The sequence below is a fragment of the Hyperolius riggenbachi genome, chromosome 2, assembly GCF_040937935.1.
Source record: "Hyperolius riggenbachi isolate aHypRig1 chromosome 2, aHypRig1.pri, whole genome shotgun sequence".
In the NCBI taxonomy this organism is placed as follows: Eukaryota; Metazoa; Chordata; class Amphibia; order Anura; family Hyperoliidae; genus Hyperolius; species Hyperolius riggenbachi.
This window is the reverse complement of record NC_090647.1, coordinates 477107842-477133537: the sequence shown is the minus strand read 5'-3', so window position 1 is coordinate 477133537 and position 25696 is coordinate 477107842. Positions and strand designations below refer to the sequence as shown.

General features: G+C 42.6%; 1 protein-coding gene and 2 long non-coding RNA genes across 5 annotated transcripts in view; 1 reads left to right on the top strand and 2 right to left on the bottom strand.

The window, feature by feature from the left end:
- CUX1 (cut like homeobox 1) overlaps window positions 1–15440 on the bottom strand; it is a 541156-nt gene extending 525716 nt beyond the window's left edge. For 2 of the 3 annotated variants that reach the window (XM_068270260.1, XM_068270261.1), the window contains exon 1: window positions 15298–15440. In XM_068270260.1, the coding sequence (XP_068126361.1) occupies window positions 15298–15360 (63 nt within the window). In that variant the 5' untranslated portion in view covers window positions 15361–15440. The remainder of the gene's footprint in view (window positions 1–15297) is intronic. The other variant, XM_068270263.1, reaches the window with a different exon arrangement.
- Window positions 1–25696, bottom strand: part of LOC137547082 (uncharacterized) — a 554567-nt gene that overhangs the window by 525716 nt on the left and 3155 nt on the right. The window lies entirely within an intron of this gene.
- On the top strand, window positions 14862–23902 carry LOC137547081 (uncharacterized). Its single transcript, XR_011026466.1, has 2 exons — window positions 14862–14999; window positions 23693–23902. It is a non-coding gene; the product is annotated as an uncharacterized lncRNA (long non-coding RNA).

The following is a 25696-nucleotide window of genomic DNA, read 5'->3' as shown; positions in this document are numbered from 1 at the left end:
GTTCAAGTCCGCTTTAAATTTCATGTCATTTGAAAACATACATGCATCTTTAGAAGCCCACAAATCACATGTTCTATAGTTCACTGTTAACGCAGGTTCCCTTTTATTTCCGACACAGCTTGGAAGAGATCATAGTCTTCTGTTAGCACTTATTAATGATCTCCGTTACATATTCATAGCACTGCGACAAGCACAAAACTAATATTCCAACTTGGGTTTGGCAGTAGTTATTGCTAGGTGCACATTTTATTTTCCTTTTTAAGTGCACCTACCTGTATGTCAAAATTATAATCGCATAGACATAAAAGTACACGGAAAGAACTTTTTTATTTTTTTGCATTCAGGAGAAGCAATAATACAACTGAACTGAAGATGAAGATCGCATATAAAACAACCGAATCCTTCTAATCTTCCACTCAGGCTATCATGACTTTGCTAAACACCAGGAAGGTTGAAACCTTCAAGATTAAGATAGTTCTCGAAAGCTTCCTGAGGAAATGCCAATACATACAGGGAACAGCCAAAAAGCTGTTGTAAATTTTGAATGTAAACTATATTTAACGTATGTCAGTTTCCCTTCAAAACATACCATCTCTACAACAATGAAGGATTCTAAGCCTGAACAGAAAAAGCACCATTTGGTTATCTTCTTCAGGGTATAAATATCCAGAAACGGCTACAAAAGGGAAGCTGGCTGATAGAATATGGCAGCTTGCACATCTCTTATTTGCAGTGACAAGATTAGGACAAGGTAGAAAAAGGAGCACCTCAGTGCTCAACGTTCTGGCACATGCAATTCTTGCACAGTATTGTGGGTGATAAGAAAGTGGAAATATTGGCATCAAATGAACAGCTCAAAATGAACCTGCAACCGAATGTCAAATACTAATCGTTACCCTTACAGCAGGGGTGTCAAACTCAAATACAAAATGGGCCGAAATTGAACACTGGGTCCAAGCACCAGGCTTCTGACAAAGGTGTGAAGAACAAAGCAGAAAGGCGTTGCTGCCGATAAAGTTCTGGGGTGAAGGATCTTTAGGGGACATAAACGTTTTTTTTTCAGCTCTAGGACATGACGGACAGGTGAGCGGATAGGGAGGGACCCCTGTGGGAGGGATGCCTGCACGGGGCGGTCCTGCTAGCGACGCAATCTTGCGATTTGCGTCCAACTGAAGCCTCCCACCTGAATGCTAATGGCTGCTAGATGTGGTATGGCAGGTAAAGGGTGTATGACAGTGCATCCTGATTGGCTGACGAGCACCTGCTGACGACTCAAATGTAGCTGCATGCATGTATTGCTGTGTTCTATTGCTTGTGTGTGTCGAAGGGGACATGGGGGGGAACTGTACGCATGCTAGATTCTCAGCCAAGATGGTCCTGAACAATCACTTCAGCCGAGTGTCATCCAGTGTCTGTACCTAGCTTTAAATCTGAGTCTCTTTTACACAAGAAAAATCTGGAGTGACCCTTAAAGAGAAACTCCGACCAAGAATTGAACTTTAACCCAATCAGTAGCCGATACCCCCTTTACATGAGAAATCTATTCCTTTTCACAAACAGACCATCAGGGGGCGCTGTATGCATATTATGGTGAAACCCCTCCCACAAGAAACTCTGAGGACCGTGGTACTCCTGGCAGTTTCCTGTCTGTGAACATTGTTTCATTGTGGGAAATAGCTGTTTATAGCCGTTTCCAAACTGCCAAAAAAGCATGCAGCAGCTACATTACCTGCCAACAGTAAAAATGTCACCATGTAATAAATGTCAGAATGTAAATCAGGGATTTAAAAGATTTTACAATGAGCAAACACTGACTAAATCATTTATACATAATTATTGTAAAAATTAAGCACTTTTTTATTACATTACTTTCACTGTAGTTCCTCTTTAAATTTGTTCAATGTGGAATCAGCTTAATGGACAACTACTGTAAAGAAGCATCAGATGACAAATTGGTTTTAGGTTTAAAGAATCACGGTACCTAAAGTTTACAGCTCAGCTTCCTAGTCACAGCTGCAGGCATTGCTGACTTCCAACCGCCCTGAATAAACTCTGAAAGCTGTAGCCAATTCTCCTGAAAAACTGCAGCCAGCATCAAACTTGAGTTTCACTGATTGTTAGGGGACTAGATTCTAAAAATATCCTCCTGAATTCTAGATTAGACAGACTGGCTCCTGAATTCCATATCAATTTGTCTACCGCCGTGCATTAGAAGGTGTCAGGCCAAAGAACTCTACAAGGATCTTGCTAGTCGTTACTCAAAATTCTAAGTTTTATTCACTATAACTAAAAACAGATGGGAAGCTCCCAGTGACGGCGTAGGCCAGGAGTCACGCTGGCAGAGAGGGGAGACTGTAAAACATTGCACACGGGGACACCGGCCTGGCATCTATTGGTCTTCATAATATTAAACACCGCTACCACCGTGCACCTGATCAAGCACTGGCTACCGGGATTTTCCAGCACACCTGAACGATCCTTTTGACCAATTTCAGCCCAAAATGGATCAAAACACGGAATGCGCTGACAGTCATGTGCTGACCATGTACATTCACACGCACAGCGGACCAGACTATTGAAAGCATTAAAGGACTACCATCGCGAAAAATCGCAAAAATACATGTAGTCAGATATGAATAAGTAGTATGTTTCTCCCAGAGTAAACCAAGCCGTAAATTACTTTTCTCCTATGTTGCTGTCAAGTACAGTAGGTATTAGAAATCTGACAGAACCGACTGGTTTTGGACTAGCTCATATCCTTATGGGGTATTCCCAGGGTTTTGTTTAGTTTCCAAAAGCACTTCGTTACTGGCAGTTGCTCTGTCCAACTGCCAAAAATGTGTGCAGCGAGCAGAAAGGCTGGCCAGCGTCTTTGTATAAATCCTTTTCAAGGAATGTCTTTATAAATAATAAAGGGTATGCTGAGAATCCCCCATGAAGAGATGGTCTAGTGCAAAACCTGTCAGTTCTGTCAGATTTTTACTACTTACTGTAAGGCCCCGTTCACACTTGCGTTTTGGCAAGTAAACGGACCGGATCCTGACCTGATCAGAACCGTACGGTTCCGATCCGGGTCCGGTCCGTTTGTATCAGGCATGCATCAGGCTGCCATCCGGATCCGTGGGCAAAAAATAGCGAAATTTAACCACTTAACATCTCAGTCGTTTTCAGCTTATGCATCCGAGCAATATTCACCTCCCATTCATTAGCCTATAACTTTATCACTACTTATCACAATGAACTGATCTATAGCTTGTTTTTTCCGCCACCAATTAGGCTTTCTTTGGGGGGTACATTTTGCTAAGAGCCACTTTATTGTAAATGCATTTTAACAGGAAGAATAAGAAAAAAAATGAAAAAATTCATTATTTGTTAGTTTTCGGCCATTATAGTTTTAAAATAATACATGCCTCCATAATTAAAACCCACGTATTGTTATTGCCCATTTGTCACGGTTATTTCACCATTTAAATTATGTCCCTATCACAATGTATCGCGACAATATTTTATTTGGAAATAAAAGAGCATTTTTTCCGTTTTGCATACATCACTATTTACAAGCTTATAAAAAAAAAATAGAGAGAAATATTTCATCTTTACATAGATATTTAAAAAGTTTAGACCCTTAGGTAAATATTTATGTGTTTTTTTTTTATAGTAATGTTTTTGTTTTTGTTTATTAAACATTTTATGTGGGCATTTTTGGGAGGGTGGGATATAAAAGTGTTTTATTTGGGGAAATATTGGTGTAGTGTAATCTTTTTGGGTATTTACTTGTAGTTTTACTTTTTGGCCACAAGATGGCAATCTCGATTTTTTTACATGACGTCACTCTAAGCGTACAATGTACGCTTAGAGGGACACAGCTTCAGAAAGAGCGAAGCTTCCGAGAGAAGCTGTCGCTTTTTCAGCGGGGGAGAGGAATCAATGATCGGGCTCCATAGCCCGACACATTGATTCCGTGGCTACCGACTCCGTGGCCGGGAGTGCGCGTGCACGATCGGCCACGGGAGCGCGCCTGTCCTCCTTGATGTTTTTATACGTCAAGGAGGACAAAGTGGTTAAAAAAAAAATGTTGGGGTCAGCAGAAGGTGCACCTGGTGCACCTGTAGAATCAGGTTCCTCCGCTGTAGGCCTCACCTCCACCTCCGACATTCTGCCAAACAGCTCCAGCACGTCTGTCACTGCTGCTCCACTCCAGACATGCTTGGCCCATGTGTCCCCATCCGAAATGGCCGCTTGGATACGCATAGGAAGTGGGGTAGAGCGTCAGGTGTTTGTAGGCAGTGTGTTCTGTGCCTTCCGTTCCCCATTGGTTTCTGTGTTCCTGATGGTGCTGTCAGGCTCAGGTCCGGCTCCGGTCCGGGTGCGTGGGCCGGAGAGCCGGACCCAAAAAATAGCGCATGTTGGAAAAAAAAAAGAGTCCGGATCCGATCCGGCTCCGTACTGTACAGAACGGACACGTGTGAACGTCCGCATAGCCTTTACATTGCTATGCGGAACGTACGTTCCGTTTGTACAGTATGCGGTCCGGATCAGATCCGGAAAATCCGGATAGCGAACGCTAATGTGAACCGGGCCTAAGTGACAGCAACATAGGATAACAGTAATTTATGGCTCATTTTACTCTGGAAGAAATGAACTTATTTGTATGTATGTTTACATGGATTTTAAAATTTTACAATTCTTCACGATAGTGGTCCTTTAACTTTGTTTTGAGAGGCTAGATACCAGCCTACAACCCAGATCTCACCCCTCCTGACTATCATCTCTTTGGACCACTCAGAGATACTTAAGAATACCTGACCCGAGGCACTGTTACCCAACATAAGCACAGTGGTATAATCATGCTGGATCCACATATCTTAGTGCATGGTCCATTCCTTTCCTTGTTGCCACCGGTCTCCATATTCATTCCTCGAAAAATATAACTTTTGGCTGAAGTCACATTTTCAGACAGGAAGAGTCAGGCTTGCAGCAATGTTCCCTCCTATCACCCTCCCATTCCCTTCTCCTCCCCACTACCCCCTAAGGCACAGGTGTCAAACTCCAGGCCTGGAGGGCCAGATCCATGCCAGTGTTTAAGCATGGACTGAGAAAGACCCATCAATTAATCTGAGTTTTATCAAAAATGTGTAAAGACCTTGGCCCTCAAAGGACCAGTGTGACATCCTGGCTATAAGGGGAGTAAATGGGGCAGGAAAGTGGACAAAATAAGAGGTTGGTAGGAAGAAACATTGTCGCAACCCTGACTTCTTGTTTGAAAATTTTACATTAGCTAAAAGTCAATTTTTTGAGCAGAGATTACAGAGACCAGAGGGAATAAGGAGAGGAACGGAAGACTGACTCCACAGCCCTGCTTTCTATACTATCACTGCAGACTTCACTTGAATTCCTATAGGAAAAGGTTGGATTAGCAGTATAGAATTGTTTAGACACACTGCACCTCAACTCTAGGGTCCATATGCAATTCACTTTTTCTCCTGTTTTCTCCTAGGTGATATTTTCAAACGTATCAAAATGCCTTTAAAACCACCAGCAAGCAAGAAAATACTTAAATAATGTTGACAGTAATTTTTCACCTACTTGTTGGTACTTTTATCATTGCAATGTGCTGGAAACATTCTAAATTATAGATGAAAAACTTTTCTCCTATGAGAAAACTCAGGAGGAAAAGTTAATTGCATATGGCCCTGGATGTGTAACTGGCCTTTTAAAAAGGCTTTGCACATTCACGCACTGAGAAAAGGGGTGCATCATGGCAGTTTTTCTCTTGCTCACAAAAGTCCCGATGAACATAATACTGGTAATATTGCCATGCGCAGGTAGCACAACACAAGGTTACCAGTACTAATGTCAGCAGGGCAGTGTGCTGCGCAATTAGCACAACCCATAGTACAGTACATGGGTAACAGTGCCTGCTTACCATAGCAATGCTTGTGTTGTGTTAACCATGTACCGCAGGTCACGCTTATTGCACAATGGCCAATACTGGCGTTTGTACTGGAAATATTGCCATGCGCACTTCAATATTACCTGTGGTACATGAGTCAGTCCCAATGCTGCATAATGTCAAGAACCTTCTGTTCTTAGGCTTTATTTTTTATGACGTTAGCTTTTAGGTTTCCTTCAATCCCTTACAAACTCCTACTGGTTCAGTCAGAAAAGGTAGCATCACTATAGAAAAAGAAGCGAATATTAAATACACTAACATGATAGCACTTTTCTCCATTTCCACAAATGGATTTCTGCTTTATATTATTTATTTATATACCAAACAGTGAAAATGAATTTATCACTTTAGGAAAAAAATAAAAATAAAATCTGTGTGGCAGGATAGGCAGCAGTGCCAGTTGACATGGATGTTATTTTACCAGAATTCAGATAATGAACACCAATCTCTCCAAATACTACAATAATTGCACAAGTAAATATGTGTTCCTTATTAAGCTTCCCTACTACCTCTTTCAACATGCAAACATTGTGAGATAGAGATAGATACACACGGGGATTCTGTCCCTCTTATATTCTACGTTTAACACCCCCCCCCCTCTGTTTTGGAGAATAGACCACACTATGGTCCGTGAGCTCCTTAAAGAGACTCTGTAACCTCAAAAACATCCCCTGGGGGGGTACTCCCCTCGGGTGGGGGAAGCCTCCGGATCCTAATGAGGCTTCCCACGCCGTCCTCTGTCCCACGGGGGTCGCGCTGCAGCCCTCTGAACAGCCGGCGACAGACCCGACTGTAAAATCAATATTTACCTTTGCTGGCTCCAGCGGGGGCGCTGTGGCTGCTTTCCACTCCGAATTACACGGAAATACCCGATCTCAGTCGGGTCCGCTGTACTGCGCAGGCGCCGGAAACTTGCCCCTGCGCAGTAGAGCAGACCCGACGGCGATCGGGTATTTCCGTGTAGTTCGGAGCCGACAGCCATCAGAGCGCCTGCGCAGGAGCCGGGAAGGTAAATATTGACGTCAACTTTCATGGAGGGCTGCAGCGAGACCCCCGTGGGACGCAGGACGGCGTGGGAAGCCTCATTAGGATCCGGAGGCTTCCCCCACCCGAGGTGAGTACCCCACAGGGGATCTTTTGATGTTACAGATCCTCTTTAATGCCCTTATTCGAGACACATTGGATCAGTTCACCACCATTTGGGAACCTTGGATTGAGTTGAGGTCTCGACCTCCAATCAATACTGGCGGCTTAATGAGAACCTGAACTGAAAATAGTCAAAATAACCATACACAGGTCATACTTACCTCCTGTTTAGTCTACTAAATCTCTCTCTCCTGTGTCCCGTTTGTCCACTGTAATCAATAGATTTCTCTGTCCTCCATTTTAAAAATGGCCATTACCCCCTAACAGCTTCCTGGTCAGCACACTGTTAAACTGTAATATCACCCACTTGAACCATAGGGAAACATGGACATTACCTTGCACATTCAGTTGTAACTGACAGCTGCTGCTATACAACTGACTGTGAGGTTAGTATATAATATTCATTTGCAACTATATAATGTGTTTATTTTAAATAATTTTCCTCACATGTTCCCTTTACGTATTCCTCACGTTTTTCTGGGTAAGTCAGGAGGGTCATCATTATTGATCTTATTGTGTTATTGTTCCTTTTATGGCCCGAGTGGTCATTATTTTCCCCTTTTAAAAACTGACGCTATTGTATATCTTTGCTCTTTCCACAACTCATGTGCCATTCTCTGTCCCCGCTGATTGCACTTTAATATTTCTGTATTCATTTTACATGTTGATATTACATAAAACAGCCTACCCTGTCTGTACTACATAGCAATAGGTTTTTGGCTTGTATGTTTTCCTTCTGTTTGTTTTAACAATAAAATACTTACAAATAAAAAAAAAAGTCCAAGAGTGGTTTTCAGTGCATTTTAATAGTTTGTAAACCAGCAAATCAGTGATGCACAGGAGTGCCTACCTCAGCTGCTCATGACAGCTCTAAACTCCTGCTCCTTAGAGTGTACTTCACAAGTCATACATACTGTATACACTATTAATGCCTCTCTGTCCCTCCCCCCGTCACAACCGACAGCCACGTCTTTCAGCAGTCTAGTGCCCACCCACATTTGGCGTACGCGCACACAAAACACACATACTGGGAAGTCAGGAAGGTACACATTATCCTGCTTCTACTCGCATGAGGGGAAAAAAAAATACTACAGTTTTAAAAATATTTGTTAGAGTAAAAACAGGTGATAGAGAATCATGAGTCCAAAAGCAGGAATTAGTTACTGTTCAGTACAGACAGCAGGCATTAGTCATATTGCAATACAGAGAAGCTTCTATGATTAAAACGGACCCAGCACCACTGTGTGTCTTCATGGCTTTAGACATAACACTAAGGTGTATAATCTCATTATGAGCTTGCTAGAGAAGAATATGCTAAATGTGGCCTTTAGAGTAGCTTCTAAGCATGCCTTGCTATGCACAGGCTGTGGTACTGTCATCTACAGATATTAAAAATAACAGAAACCATTACCTACATGGTCACTGTATGTTGGAAAAGTGTTTGCCTTTATGTACATTGCGTCAAACGCATACACATCAATTTTTGCTCTATACAATCCTTTTGAATCTTCTGGTTTTCTATTGCCCCAATACACATCTGTGAAGTCTATGGCCACACAGTACCGCACAGCATCAAACGGAATCATGCTTGTGGCTGATCAATGCTTGATAGATTTCTGCTAAAATCCATCGAAAATGGAGTTTGTCTTATGGAGGAAGAAATAAAATACTGTCCAACTGAATTTAAAGGACAACTGAAGTGAGAAGAGTATGGAGGTTGCCACATTTATTTCCTTTTAAACATTACCAGTTGCCTGGCAGTCCTGCTGATCTTCTTGGCTGCAGGAGTGTCTGAATCCCATTAGAAGCGTGCAGCTAATCCAGTCAGACCTAACAATGTCAGAAACACCTGATCTGCTGCATGCTTGTTTTAAGAGTCTATGGTTTATGCTATGTATACACTTGCGACTATGGTCGTTTGAAACAGCAGCTTAACGATCGGTCTGCCGACAATCAGATAAAGAACTTTACCAAACGATCATTAAGTACAACGACGAACGAACGATATTGGCACGATGATAAAATCCAACAGGACGGATCATACTGAACGATAATCGTTACAAAACTATAGTGTACACCGTTCTCTGCCGAGCACGATCGTTACAAGGGCCAATGCACCTGCGTTGGATTGTGCCCAGCTTCTGTACTTCCTGTGTAGCGCGGCCTGTAACGATTGTTACATTATAAATTTCAAACACACTTTGTTTTCAAGTTAACTATCATATTCTTATATACTGTAACCCCGTTTGATTGTTTTTTTAATTTTGTATAAATATGTACGCAACATTACCCTCTGATCGTTCTTTTCTGCGAGAACGATCCTTAATGTGTATGATGATAGCTGTATCCCATTGTTGCATTCCAATCGTTCCAATATTGTTCATCTGGTAACTATCGTTCCTTGTAAACGATTGTTATCGCAAGTGTGTACGTAACATAAAAGTATTAGAAGCAGAGGATCAGCAGGGTTGCCAGGCTACTGGTATTGCTTAAACGGAAATAAATATGGGAGTCTCCATATACCGCTCACTTCGGTTGTCCTTTAAGTTAGATAGAAATGAATAGACTTGTCACGTCTGACCATAATTGACCCATATACAGCTAGATTAAGGCACAGCTACAGACTAATGCAAGACTTCGCTAATCCCACGAGCCAGCTAGCCAGAATGCTTGAAAAACTGATGACTAACTTTCAAGTTTCTCTATTGTTGTGGAGTTGACTCCTAAAAATGTTCTACTAACTCCTAGAGTGAATGGATGGATTCTGAATTCCAAAGTAATCTGCCCACTCATTTTAACAGCATTAAGGCAAATAAGGAAAAGATATCTTACAGCAGACACCAGTTTACCGTATTTATTTTGCGTTGGGTTTGAATAGACTGAGGGAGGATTGGTTTTTACTTTGGTCTTTGTTGAAGAAGTCGGTGAATGATTCGCCAGAGAGGGGCAATGCCACCTTTGGCATCTTGTAGTGGAATAGGTGCCCCCTACTGGGAGTCTTACCCAACTACCATTCTCGGGATATCGCCTCAGTTGCGACTATGTTCGTGAGCATCTGCCAGCGGACTAGGTGTCCCTTACTGGAAAACCTGCCCAATTACCATTCTCAGGATATCGCCTCACTTTCATGTTGCAAAAATTAGAGGTTTCTAAACACTTACCTACCCTGCCTATTAAAAAAGAAAACCGGATTTGGCTAGATGCAGTTTCATGTAAAAATGATGTGTGTGATGGGGGGGGGGGGGGGGGGGGAAATAACATTCATTACATATGCAGTTTGTGCTTTGCAGACCTTATGTCACAATGTCTGTTGGGCTACATTTGGGTTGTACTAGGTAGGAAATACCAATTCAGTTCAGTTTGAATTCTCTAAATATGAAACCCTCACGATGCAGCTTCTAGACAGGTCAATTTATATTTTTGATGGGAAGTGAAACAAATCTGCATTTTTCATAGCAAAACAAAACAAAAAAAATTGTAACCTTTTACTCACAATACTTGTGTGCTCTACCTCGTGCATATCTTAAGATGTGTCTACTTTAACTGTGGTTGGTTTAACTGCTACTTACAATAGCATTTTGCCAAAACCATAAATTGTAATTGTTTTACACGCTGCATTGAGGACAGGTGAATTTGTTTTTGTCTTGCTGCAACGTCATGTAACTGTTCTCTCTCGGTTTATTAGAAAGCAAAAACGTAATGCACTTTTGTAACCTTACTTTAACTAGGGTCAGGGTGAGAATGTTTATAATAGCCACAAGCTTGTTTACAAAGTAAACAAATTAAACAATTGCTTTTTCTTAAAAAAAATTGAGAAACCAAAAAATACTCTTGCCAGAAAACTGTCTGCCCTGGTTTCACAACTGCAGTTAGGTTGCAAAAGACAATGAAAGCACAGCATCAGTTTAGAAACCTATTAGGTCTATGTTATGTGTGTACTAAATCTACTGCATGTATTTCTTGTCCAGCAGCATTACCATGTAAATACCTAGAGGCAGAGATAGCATGCCCATGTCAGTTACTGTACTTCTGCAGAGATTGATAACTGAGTCTGCAGTTTTAAACTTTAAAATTATTTTTGTGTAATTGTAACTGTTTCAGAAGGGCACATTTCTCACACCTGTGAAACATAACTCACTCAGTCCCTGTTTATTATTTTTTCACTAAACAGTCGTAAAAACCCAAATGGTTCTAAATGAAAAATTAGCTGTGCTAGTAGGTCATAAGAATAACAAAACCATCTACTACTGCCCTATATGTATGTACATTCACACGTAGTAACATACACAGCAGCCTAATAGTAGCACCTATACACAACAGGAGTGCTATGTTGAAAAGACATCTAGACGCGGTTGTACTAATTTAATATACAGTTTATGAATCAACATCTGGATCTCTTTTTTTATTACTGTACCAGATATACTGAGGATCCATTATAACCTATTAAAAGGGTCTCTTTCTATAAAGCGCTTTTTTTACCTTGTATAAAGCCCTTTCAGAAGGTATTCAGAGATAGGGAATTACGAGCATCAGGGCCAATATTTTCAGTTAGAGGTCAATGGTTGCCCATGTGCAACCATGCAAAATTTCAGTGCAGTGTAAACTAGGTTTAATTCACTGAACTATAATGAATCATGGCAAACTGTTCTAAAGTTAAACCTTACTCCAAAAAAAAAAAAAAAAAAAAAAAAAAAAAATTTCCATAAACCCTGCAGACTGATGTGATCCTATGAATTGAGAGACCTTTCACCTTGTATGTTCAGACAATGATTAATGAGTACCAATTTAACAAAAGACAAAACAATGATCTTTGTTCTATGCACAAAAACACAGCACTGGGACATCTATACCACAGCCCAGCACTTTCCAAAAATCATTTTAATGAGTATACATTTAGTATTTAGCAGCACTACAAAAATCACGGGGGAATGAGGGCTTTATTAGTTTTTTTTTTTTTTAAACAAACTAACCAATCACAGACTACGTCACAAATGCACGTCTGAAACTTAACAAGAGACAAAGTACAGATAGGTATATGTATGTAGAATAACTAGTTATGCTTGAAATTGGCATTCTCAAGTATAGCCATTCATCCCCATTATAAAAACGACCTGGTGCTGCTTCCAAAATCCAATGCACTTTAGTTCAATACAAGAGGCTTTCCATGCACACAAATCTATAGAGGCCATCAGGAATATTTTTACTGCCCCCCTGGAAGTTCATGAGACTGTCTATTGATCTCAACTTGAGCCTTTCACACAGACACTGACAGACGACGTACTATTCACATCAAAAAAGCTGCTCGTGGAAAATGAGCTCAAGGAAAAAGAAATATAATAAGGAAAAAAACGTGGAACTTTCAAGGTCCATTAGAATCACTAGCACCACATCCACACGCTTACAGCAACATGAAAGTGTAGGAGATAGGCACTTTTGAAGCCTTATAATTACATGCAAATCTATGCAGAGAGTACTCCTCTCAAAAGAAATATATATATGCATCTTCCTGTGCCTTAATTAATTTTATGTAAAATGCATTTTCATCTGATAAACAGATCTTGAGGTCCTCACAAGAACTGAGTGTTTTAGTTACTTTGGGAAGAAGAGTATTAAGAGGAATCAAGGATGCAATTCATAAAAACTTGTAACCCCCTATTTTCCCAAAAGAATAAAAAGAGTTAAAGCTGTGGTTCTCAGAGAGTTAAAAGTGTCAGCCTGCCTGAATCAGGCACCAGTTACATTAAGGGATGCCTCCGTGTTTTTTTTTTTATCAGCTCTCTAAACTGGGTCACCCCTCATACCTCACACACGACCTCCATTTTAACCTTTTTAGTAACATATGGGCCATGTACACTAACAAAATACCAAGCAAGGGAATGTAATATCTATCCAGAGCCTCTTCCGTGAAATAAAACTACTCATACACGTAACCAGTCAGAAAGGATTCTGTTAATGATCATTTCTAGGTTAGTCAACAAGAAGCCAGGTACAGAAAAATGCTGAAGTTTTTAACTTCACATTAAATAAACCTCACACTTTTAATCAAAGGGAGAAAAAAACAACGACTAAAAGCTACAGCGACATTACACCACACGAGTGTAGCAGAAACAACAACATCCATACAGACTGGTTTAACAGGATGGGAAACACTGAAATACAGAACTCGATCAAGTAAATAATTGTCATGCAGTCAAAAATAATTATGTTGTGCCTTGGTTTCAAACACATGCATGTTTTAATGATGTCAAGAACCCCGTTAATAAAAGCAACAGCATCGCGAAAGCCAAATATCCCAAAGGTGTTTAATGTTATTTTGCAAGCAATCTTCTTTTGAAGTTTTACCTGAAAAGGAAGCCCATGAGGCAAAATACATCAAGTGCAAGGCAGCTAAAAAGGGTTAAAAAACAAACAGCTAATGTGTAATACATGCATTTAAGGATTAAAAGGGGTATTTTAAAAGCAATTTTTAGACTTTGAGCAAAAAGCGTGATGAGCAACCCCAAATACAACACAGACTACTAAACTGAACTAGCAAGCAGCAGCCACTGGACAAACAAGGTAATAAAAATAAAAATCCCAGGCACAATTTTAGCTCTAGGTACGTTACCCAAAAGCCACCTACAGACGTTATAGTAAAGTCATTGGAAACTAACGATTATGATGCATTTTGTTTAGGATGTCAATTTGTGCTCTATTATGCTACAGACATAACAGATGGTATGCACTGTGAGCATCAGTCGATTCAAATACACAGACCAAACTACTAATCTATATACATACTGGACAACAACGACTTATGCAAGTGTAGAATAGGACTGTTCACAGCCATAATATATATAATTATTTCAAAATTTTCCCCCAGACGACTGTATGTCAGTCCTGGGTATGATCGATCACTCGTACCCAATGTAATAACCAATAGCTGGATGAACGCACCTAAAGGTGACAATACAAGCGTTGATTTAATTTTTTTTCAGGATTTTTCTGTGATAAAATTAGCCAGGGATCGGTTTACCCCAACATGCCTGAAAGATCAACGCTTCAACTGATTTGGGCAATCTAGAGGGTGCTTCAGACATGTCTTAAAATCTCGATGAAGCAGGCTAGGAAATCGACGGTTGCAATGTACTGCATCATGCAATTCGATAAGGTTTTTAGCCAAATTCCAAAAAGGTCTGGTGGAGAAAATGCCAGAATTGATCACGGCTACAAGATCAATTTCTGATTGGGAACTGATCAATCGCTTGCCGTATCAATTTGTTACCATAACATGCATATAAATGTACTACTAACATAAAGCTATAATTTCTAGTGGCTCTTCTGTAATGTCTGTAGACAGGTCAGATCTAAACCCCACTCCAACCAGCAGTGCAAAATAAAGACTGTAAAAAAAAAAAAATCAAGATCAATTTCTTCCAAGTAAGATTAATACCATCAACCCCCCATATGCAGCATACATTTACTAAACAAACACATAGAAGACAGTACACAAGCACACCAAAAAGTCCTAACATATGCAAGACTTGCTAGCTCTTTTTCTAAGTTTTTTTCCTGTCAAAAAACAATCCATCAAGACCGATAGAGGCTCAGAGACACAGGCAGGATTAATAAAAAGGAGTCTGCAAACAGCAATAAAAATGAATGGGAATCTTTGTAGTTTAATAAAAAAGCGAAGTTTGGCCATGAATGGTGGGATTAGTGAATCCAGCAGCAGGAATGAGGCAGGCTGTGTGTGTCTGCAGCCAGTGCTGTGTATGGAGGAGAGAGAGGAGGAGGGGGGGGAAGCAGCCCAGCCTGGCACCACAGCGCCACCAGCATCATCATGCAAAACAACCAGCGGACGAGACAAGTTCAATAAAAGAAGAAGAAAAAAAGTCCAATAAAAAAATAAACTTGCGAGGTAAAACAGATAGGAGCGGAATAAAGCCGTGCAGAGCGGGGACGGGCGCCCGGTACGGGCAGAGCGCGGTACGCCGGCGGGGGAGCAGGAAGAGGACGGCGCCACAGAGCCGGCGCCATCTTGGCTGATCGATGAATTGAACAAAGAGGATCAATTTCTGATAAAACGTTATCAATGAGAGCGGCCGGGAAAGCGGCGCTTGTGCCCCGGTCCGGGACGCCGGAGAGCGGACGGGCGGGAGGCCGGGAGGGAGCGGGAGAGGGTGGCGGGAGAGAGGAAGTAAGAAAACGGAGCTGACCTGCAGCTGCTGTAAATCAAAGCGCTTCCAATATTGAAACATCGATCCCGCATTGGCCGCCATCTTGAGACATATTGAGACGGAGTGAGAGGCTGATAGAGAGGGGGCTGGAGTTCATGAGCGAGCGGCGAAGGAGGGGGAAAGGAAAGGAGGGGAGGGAGCAAGAGCAAAACACGGAGCGGACTTCCACACCCACCCTCCTACTCTCCCTCAGCCGCCGCTCAGCTGCGCCTCCTCGGCTAAGCTCCTCACACACACTTCCATGTCAACGGGGGACGGGCTGCCATTTCTCCCGCCCGAGCTCGGACGCTTGTCATAGCAGAGTCCCCGGCGGCAGTGGCGGCCGGCTGTCCCCTCTCGGAGCTCAGTTATTAAATACACCACATGTATATATAGAGCTCAGGTCATCTCTGAGGGAACTCGCACTTCTCGCCTCACTTTTATTTCTCTTTATTTCACTTAATTCCGCGCAGAGACAGAGGGCAGCCCCGCGGACATACAGAACGCGAACACGGCGTATTGTGACGTCAGCGGCTGTTACTCTGCGTACTTTTATCATGAGAAGTAGCGGGAAATCAGGAGGAATGGGGCAGAGTTATAGTGAATTGATCCTGGTCATACTAACTAAGCTATGCATGAAGTGGTACATGGCGCCCAGCGTGACTTGTATTAGAGGACAGTAGCTGGTAGAGGAGGTTTGGGACCAAGTGAGGTCAGGAGAGCCACTGTTGGGGCAGCCTGATTGCAGCATAGAGGGCGCTGCGGCGCCTTCCAGGGGCAGAATTACGTGAAGGGAGCCAGAGGCGAAAGGTTACAAGAGCAGACATAACTAAGTTAGTTCAGTCACATGGTGGGAAATAGGTTGAAAGGGGGCGTGGTTTGTTGATTTAGGCGCCAGACGGTGGGTAGGAGGATGTGGGCTACAAAAAAACGACACTAGACTTATGCTGGGTACACACTATGAGATTTTCTGGCCGATTTACTGTCAGATCGATTATTTCCAACAATGTCTGATTTGCATTTCCGAGCATTTTCCAATCGATTTCCTATTAAAGTTAATGGAAATCGACCGGAAAATGCTTGGAAATCGATGTGAAAAAACATGTTGGAAATAATCGATCTGATAGTAAATCGGCCACAAAATCTCATAGTGTGTACCCAGCATAAGGGCTGGAACTCACTAGAGCAATTTTCTGAGCGGTTAGGGAGCAATTGCCCTAAATGCTCAGCTAATGTTAATGGATGGGCCAAATTCCACTGGAGCGATTGCGATTACCAGAACGCAGGACATGCAGCATTTTTAGCGGTTAGCTACCCAAAACACTCATGAAATCGCTTACAAAACGCTAGCGATTAGCTATAACGTTTTGTAGTGGGTACCAGGCCTAAAGAAAGGTGGATCAGTATGGAAGCATGCTGAATATCATCACGTATTTACATAACGCAGACATTTTTCACCAAGTATATCAAGCAAACTCATGATAAGATCTTGTTATTGCAGTCATACGTCCCTTCTGTGGTCCGCCGTAAATTGCTTTGAGTGAACAGTCAATTTTTCAGTATATTTTTGGGACGTGAAAGGACTACATGTAGATTCTTATTCATAGATCCATTCATATTTAAAGAGACTCTAAAGTGAAAATAAATCTCGCTTCAGAGCTTATATTCAGCAGGGGCATGTGTGCCCCTGCTGAAACGCCGCTATCCCGCAGCTGAACTTACCCTTACCCCCCCCCCCCCCAAATCCCCTCTTGCAAAATCTACGACCAACTTGGTCTCCGTCATGCTTCCCTTCTTCCTGTCTGGGGGAAGTTTAAACAGTAGAGCGCCCTCTACTGTTTAAACTTCCTGCCGGGACAGGAAGAAGGGAAGCATGCCGGAGACCAGAGCGGACCAAAGCGGAGAAGGAGAGCGGAGACCCGGGGCTCGCGCCGGCGGAGCAGGTAATGTATTGCAGCTCTATTGCGTCGGTCGTCGGGCACTCTAACGCCGCTAGCGATGCGCTCTTTACCCGCGGGCGATCGACGGGATCGGACGGAATGGATCGAAATTCGGCGTGTAGCGCGAACGATTGGCAGCAGATTCGATCCCAGTGATCGAATCTGCTGTCGAAACGGCGGCAAATCGGTCCAGTGTATGGCCAGCTTAAGTGTAGCCGAGTATCCTCAAGTTTCAAGCTTTATGCAAATATGACTATCCCAGTCGTACAGAGCGTGACCTGGATTCAGTGGATGCCTCCGCCCTACTATAGTAGTGCAGATCAGATAGCAGAGGGCACTGAATTACAAGTAGTGCCCTATATGGGGTTGTGTTTAATTTAGTTTATATAATTTAGGGTCACTACAGAGTTCCTTGAAAGGTAAACTGAAATTAGAGGGATAAGGAGGCAGCCATGTTGGTTTTAGATTTTAAAAATACAATTTTCCCAGCTGTTGGGCTATTATTTAGGCTTTCAGTTTGGAGCAAGATTGCAGCCATTCAAATCAGAACATCTGATCTCAATATATTTTTGTGTCCGTCACCCAGAATGTATTAAAGGCAGAGGATCAGAGCAGCAGCCAGGGAAGTATTGTTTTCAGAAAGGAAGTCAATTATAGTTCCTGCCATATTCCTCTTAACTGTTAAAGGGTCCTTTTACACTGCGTTCCGTAGTGACAAACTATATAATCAGATCCTAACGCCATGCAATTACATTTCAGTGGCACGTTCACATCGGTTTCGGTGAGTTTCGTTTGAGTAAGGCCTGGGCCACACTAGCTCCGGTTGCGGGACGCATCCGCGGTCCGGGCTCCGATTTTCAAAACCCGAAATGCAAACGGATCCGTGCTGCCTTTTTTGCAGCACACGTTTTGGATCCGCTTGCGTTTTTTGTTTTTTTTTTTGCTAGAGGGGGTAGCAGCCAGGACGGGGGGCTGCGGGCAAAGCGGCGGCCAGGGGGGTCACATTCCCCCCCCCCCCTTGCTCACCTGGGTGCCCCCCGTCCCCGCTCCCCCTCCAGCTCGCATATAATGTAATAATTTGTACCTAATGAAGTTCGGCGAGCCGGGCACTTCCGCCCACACCGCTCGCCGTCACTTCCTGCAATGTCGCCCTCTGTATTTCAGTGGGCGGCATCGCAGGAAGTGACGGCGAGCGGTGTGGGCGGAAGTGCCCGGCTCGCCGAACTTCATTAGGTACAAATTATTACATTATATGCGAGCTGGAGGGGGAGCGGGGAGGGGGGCACCCAGGTGAGCAAGGGGGGGGATGTGACCCCCCCTGGCCGCCGCTTTGCCCGCAGCCCCCCGTCCTGGCTGCTACCCCCTTCAGCATGGCGGCCCCCTCCTTCACCATGGGACACTGGAAACTGATCCGTTTCCAGTGTCCCAAAATGTCAGTGAAGAGGGAGGCCCGTTTCCCCATTGATTTTCACTACCCGTACGTGTATACGGGTCCGTGAAAAATGCTGCAAGTCCGGACTCAGCGTTCCGGGTTTAAAAACGTATTCCGCGGATCGCACGCGGATACGTTTTTAACTTGAGTGTGTGCTGTTCCTATTTTTAACATTGGTATCCGTGGCTACGTTTTTCGTCCGGGACAAAAAACGTAGCTACGGATACGTTTTTAAATTAAGTGTGAACTAGCCCTAACGCAATGCATGCTGTGCATTTAACCTGACAATGTGTGCTTTTACAGTGGCAGTGATGCATACTTTCAATGTATTGCATGCTTCACATCACATTTCTAACGTACAATGCGACTTTTCACCACTATTGCGTTGCAATCTTATTGCAACACAATGTGTATAGTGTGAAAGGACCCTAAGAAATAAACCTCTGGAAAAGAAGCTGAATGTTCTGACTTAAGTATAATGACTCAAAACACACAGCTAACAGCATTAAATTAAACAATCAGTAAGAACAGAGCACTGGAGTAGACCATCAGTGAGCCCTGACTTGAGTTCTGTTGAACACTTATGGATAGGGCTGAGGTGTGCAGTCAGTAAAAGGCTCCTTTTCAACCTGACAGAGCTAGAGCCTGACTCTTGGTCCGGGTGACTCAAACTCTGCCTTTGATAGCCATCTGCCTAGTTATTGACTTCATCTAATTGCTGCTGGCCCTACCTGTTGTTCTGTCTACTGCTTATGTTTGTCTGCCACCTGCCTGATTCCTAGTTAATCTCTGTCATTTATATTCTGGATCCCAAACACCACCTCCTGTCCCATCCGCCCATGCCTCTGTACAGACTTCTCTTTTCCCAGGGTCTGTGACCTGGTAGTCACTAGCAGCAAAATAGTCTGTTGCCCAAAAGGTGGCCCATCAATCCATCTGGGATGCTCTACTGACTACATACACCTCACGCCCCAGAAGCACCACAAGCCTACCACCAGTGCCTGGGTTAATTAGTTTTCTGGTAACTTTAAAAATGTGTTGCATATATGAATATGGTAATGTTCCAATGTCTCTGCATCTAGTTCTTTACTTCAACCATTATTATATAACAAGCTCCCATCTGCCTGACCCTTAAAGCCTTACACACATTTTCAACTGCTAGGATTGGGACCTGCTCCCTTAGGGAATAGTACGTGGCTGACTTCTATACGGACACATCACTTGCCTAGATGCTAGCAATGCGTCTGCTATTGTGGAGTGAGGATCAGAGATGAAACGTGGTGCACAGTGATTCATATTTGACCGTCGGACATCACTAAAAATTCAGCATGCCGAATATTTGAGATGGGGGGAGGGGGGGTGTGTTCCTGTACACACGCTAGATTATTTCACCAGGCGATCTATCGGTCTTAGTGGTCAAATTTAATCCAGCATGTGTATGTAGCTTAAGGACCCATTTCCACTGTCTGATTTCTGAAAAGTTTCCCTTCCAAGAATACAACTTAATCTTAAATGGACCGGCTGTTACTCATGTTGAGTAATTCCATTTCCTTGGGCTTATAATCTTCCAAAACTCAAAATGGATGGCACACTGTAGCATTTATAGTTGTCCTCATAAGTTTACATACCCTGGCAACATTTATGATTTCTTAACCAATTTTCATAGACTTTTCTTTCACTCATGGTTAGTGGTTGACTGAATCTATTTATTGTCAAACAACTGTGTTTACACTGTTTAACTGTGTTTGGCCTTGTGTTATGGATCATGAGTGTACATTTTCCTTGAGTATTTCTGGATAACTTACTGTATTCATATTGCCATCAAGTCTGAACAAGTTTCCTGTGCCTTTGTAGCTCACACATCCCCAAAATATCATCATTCCATCACCATGTTTCACAGTAGATATGGTGTACCTTTTATCATAGGCCTTGTTGAATACTTTCCAAATGTAGCGTTTACGGTTGTAGCCAAAAAGTACAGTTTTAGTCTCATCACTGCAAATGACTTTGTGTCAGAAGCTTTGAGCCGTGCCTCTGTGCTGTTTGGCATATTGCAAACGGGATCCTTTGTGGCATTTGCGTAGTAATGGCTTTCTTCTGGCAACTCGACCACGCAGACCATTTTTTTCCAAGTGTTTTCTTATTGTGCATCTTTAAACTGCCACAATACATTTTTTCAGAGAGTCTTGTATTTCAATGTTATTTGCAGGTTTTTCCTTGCATCCCGAACAATTTTTCTGGTAGTTTTGGCTAAAATTTTAGTTGATGTACCTGACTGTTGTTTGGTTTCAATAGAAACCATATTTTTCACTTCTTAGTTAGAGTTTGGACACTGCTGGTTGGCATTCTCAATTCCTTGGATATTTTCTCGTATCCCTTTCCTGTTTTATAGAGTTCAACTTACCTTTTCCCACAGATCCTTTGACATTTCTTTTGCTTTCTCTATGATTAAAGCTGGCCATACACTGGCCCGATTTGCGGCCGTTTCGACAGCAGATTCAATCACTGGGATCGAATCTGCTGCCAATCGTTCACGCTAAACGCACCCGCCGATCCGATTTCCTCCCGAAATCGGATCGGTCCGTCGATCGCGCCGTGCGGAAAAATACCGTCGATCGCCCGCGGGTAGGGAGCGCGTCGCTAGCGGCAGCCGATCCGATCAGGTATACATTACCTGACACTGGCTCCCAGGCATCTTCTCCGCGTCTTCTCCGCTCTGTTCCTGCTTCCATCCCAGCGTACATTAACTTCCTGTGTCACTGCAGTGACCAGGAAGTTCAAATAGAGGGCGCTCTATTTGAACTTCCTGGTCACGGAGTGACACAGTGTATGCTGGGATGAGGTGCAGCGCAGAGAAGAGGACCCGGAGCCAGCTTTAGGTAATGTATACGGAGGGGGGGGCAGGCGGCAGGAGCAGCTCAACAGATTGTGATCGGTTTCAGGCTGAAACCGATTCACAATCTGTTTGCAGTAAAGGCAGCCATACGATCCCTCTCTGATCAGATTCGATCAGATAGGGATCTGTCAGCTGGTCGATCTAATGGCAAATCGACCAGTGTATGGCTACCTTTAGAGTCCATAAAACAACAGTGAAGCACTGATGAAATATGCAGGGGTCTGTTAGGAGTCCAGAAACTCATTGACCTTTTATACACACTCACTTATTACAAGCAAACAGATTACAGGTGAAGATGGTTACTCATTTGTGTCAAGTTGTGTGCATGTTATCAGGCCAAATAACAAGGGTATGCAAACTTTTAATCGGGGTCATTTGGGTAGTTTGTGTAGTAATTATGATTTAAAAAGAGTAAATACAGTTGTTTGACAATAAATTGTTTCAGCCAACCACTAACCACAAGTTAAAGAAAAGCTTTTGTTTTGTTTATATTTTCTGAAAAGTCATACATTTTGCCAGGGTATTTAAACTTGTGAGCACACCTGTATCAAAAAAACTGGGTAGATGTTCTGAGGGATCTTAAAAAAAATATAGCCTACCACCATTTTATTATGCTATCTTTTCAATATGGATGAACTACAATTAGTGAAATTCAGTTTCACCTGCCGCATACTAAACCGGCATTTTGGTGGGCATGGGCCAACTTCCAGCTGCGAAGACAGAAGTGTCGGCAAATGGAGAGCAACATACAGTGGTAAGAGGCAGCATCATAGGTGAGTTAACCCTCTCTGCTATTCCCACTAACATGCCGGTTCAGTTTCTTGAAATGTAATCTCGCTCATCCCTAGTCCTCACACCTTCAGCAATCGTCAACAGAAAAAAATCAATGGCTGCAGTTCTCCCTCCCTACAGGGCCTCTTCAACAGCAGGTGCAAATAGAGCCAATGAGTTAAAAAGGGATCTTCTAGTGACCATGGCTTCCAACATCAAAGCCATAGATTGCTATTGCCCCTCCTCTGCCACCAGAAGTTTCCAGCACTTTGTTTACCTCACAGTTTCTTTAGGTAGACAGTAAATTATATCATTTTATACAACTGACGTTTTTTGGGGGCAGTAGGCTGCAGAGGCCAGTTCTCTACATCTGAATATCCTAGATAGGAGGTCCAATTTAAGGGTCATATGCATGCGAGATGCTTCTTGGCCAAGACGGCTGGTTGGAGCCATCTATGCCAAGAATCTAGCATGTGTACAGTTTGCCAATGTGTCGCCGGGGGATATGGAGTGCTGCATCATCCCGGCTGAGCACATTGTTCTCCTTTTTACCCCTCCCATTGAAAGCTGCTTTGTTGTATACCGCACTATTGTCTCTCCTCCCCCTTCCAAAACAAAACGCGTCACGATGCTGTAGCCTTGTGATGTGTCTGTACAGCACTGAACCCCAAACTGCCTCCTGAGAAAGTCCAGATCACTGCAGTCAACATTCTCCATACATGTGTATGTACCTTTTGTGCACCTTGGGGTTCATCAAACTCATAACTGCGCTTATGTGCATAAAATAAGTGGTCCTTTAAATTGCTATTTTCTTTTTCTTCTCCTTATCGGCTTATTCTAACAAATTAGTTTCAAGGTATTGTGATGACCAAAAGCAAAACCCAAACGTAAAAAAATAAGCATAAAATAGCAGCCTCGTTCGCTATGAATTTATAATTAATCACTTATTTAATATGAGTCTTAAAATGTATAAGTTGGTCGGGATATGAGAATTATTTTCAAACTAGTGAGAAAGAAAAATGAGGAGAGCTGGATTCATAGCTGTGATATGACATGCATTATTGATGGGATAGTTACAATAACATATTGCTGCTACATGTAATTTAACATCATAAATCTGTGATTATATTTTCTTTGTCATAGTGACTGATCGTTAGTATGTAAACAAGCAATAATATAAAACAAAGTAATGCATTCAAATCTTTATTGGCCGGGATCTCAGTCAGTGGAAACTCGCCTATAAATTATTTACCTAATTGTTGTTTAGCTAGTGAGCTTAATGTCGATCCGCAAAGCGTGATACATTTTGAATGACAGATTTTACCTCATCATGTCCTTTGCTTTTAACATCTCCAGTCAATCAGCTAAGGCCGTCCATCAAGTTTACCAGGATCGTAATGCATTAAGTGGCAGCTAGGCACAGAGAGATTGATATACTCAGCACTATCGTATGGATGCGTACAAAGAAGTACTTCAAGTCAAATAGTCCAGCAAGAAAAAAGAGTCACCAAAACAATGAGGCTTATGTTCCAAATGAAAAAAATAAATATTTTCAAATATTCTTCATATCTTTTGTTTCATTGGTTATTTTGTTACAATACATTTTATCCATGTTATACAATATCTTATAACTACAGTATAATCTCGTTATGATAAACTCTGGTATAAAAAACATTTGGGAATAGTAAACTATCTCTCCAGGTCCCAGCCAATCTCCATAATAAGCAGATGAAAGAGTTATGGAAGGCACACCCTCTGAGTATAGTCGGGTGCTTGACACTGGGACATAGGAAATGTCTCAATTGAAACAGTAGTCAAATATGTCAGCACACCGTTTTCGAATAATTAACGCTCCTTTATTGAGCCATGCGTTTCCACAAAGATGTAGAGCCGACAATTGTTTCGGGGGCCGCGCAGGGTCCCCCTTCTTCAAGGCGTGTGGTTACAAGTGCATCAAATTCACTAAACATCTTATAATAACATAATCCCCATACACCCCACCCACAATGTGACAAGACTATGATGTCATCTCCTTTGTTAATATTGTAAACATGCCACATTCATATAAATAACCTGCAATCAAAAATTCAGTTTATGCAAAAATAGGGGGCGTGGCCAAACCACTCGGCTAGCAGAGCTGAGACTTGTCATCCAGCAAGATAACGGCTGCGGGCCGCTGTTAACATTTGAATGACTGAGGCAATTATCCACAATTTTACAGCAGAGTGTGACTAGAGAATCCGTGGACAGGTATGAATTAGGTATACAGTAGCACTGAGCGCACTGAGCAATATTTTTGCATAAACTGAATTTTTGATTGCAGGTTATTTGATGCACTTGTAACCACACGCCGTGAAGAAGGGGGACCCTGCGCGGCCCCCGAAACAATTGTCGGCTCTACATCTTTGTGGAAACGCATGGCTCAATAAAGTAGCGTTAATTATTCGAAAAACGGTGTGCTGACATATTTGACTACTACTACAATCTCCATAATAAGTCTATGAGAGCAACACCTGGTATAGTAAACTCTGATACAATAAAACGTCTGTTATAGCAAACATGTTTTTGGCCCATACGTTATGCTGACTGGATATAGTAAACAGTGGGCGGAGCATGCGTCATATGTAAGTGTGAGAATCATGGTCGGCTGCTATCTTCGGACTGGTTGCAAGTGAGTTGATGCCTAATAACATTTGTAAGACAAGAATGGCACCAGCACTGGGTCTACAGTACTGTACAAATAAGCAGCCTGGTGAAAATAAGGAATAATGTGGCTATAAACAAAAGAGGATGCAGTGTTACCACTTTTACTTTGCAATCACTGATAAAAGTATCATCACAGTCCTTCCACCGGATTGTACGCACGCCCGGGTATCTCTTGTCAGTGAAGATGCTCCTGGTAGCGTGTGGAGCGCAGTACAGACTGAGTGGAGAGGAAAGTGCTATGTCCAGCCAACGGAGGTATCGGAGCCACTCACATTACAGATGTGAGTGGCTTATTATTGGCTGCATTTTGAAGAGAAGCTTCATGATTGGCTCAAGTGTGAGCAGAAAGTTTTGCAGGACTCGTCCTGCAAGTCCCTCCCACGGAGGTATTGGAGCAACTCACAGGAAGCGAGTCGCTGCCTCTATTCAGTGATGTCTGCAATTTTTAAGTAGCCCTGCATACTGTACCAGTGATTTGTTCAGCTTAGCTATGCAGGCTGAAGGTATACTTAACCTTGTAGTCCACCAAATTTGCAAGTGCTTGTACTGTACCTGCAATGGGAGGACAGAGTTGGTCCTTTGCTGCAGAGAATGTACCAGAGCATGCTGGGCAATTTCTAGCACAATTTCTGATATAGTAAACCAGTTTTCCTT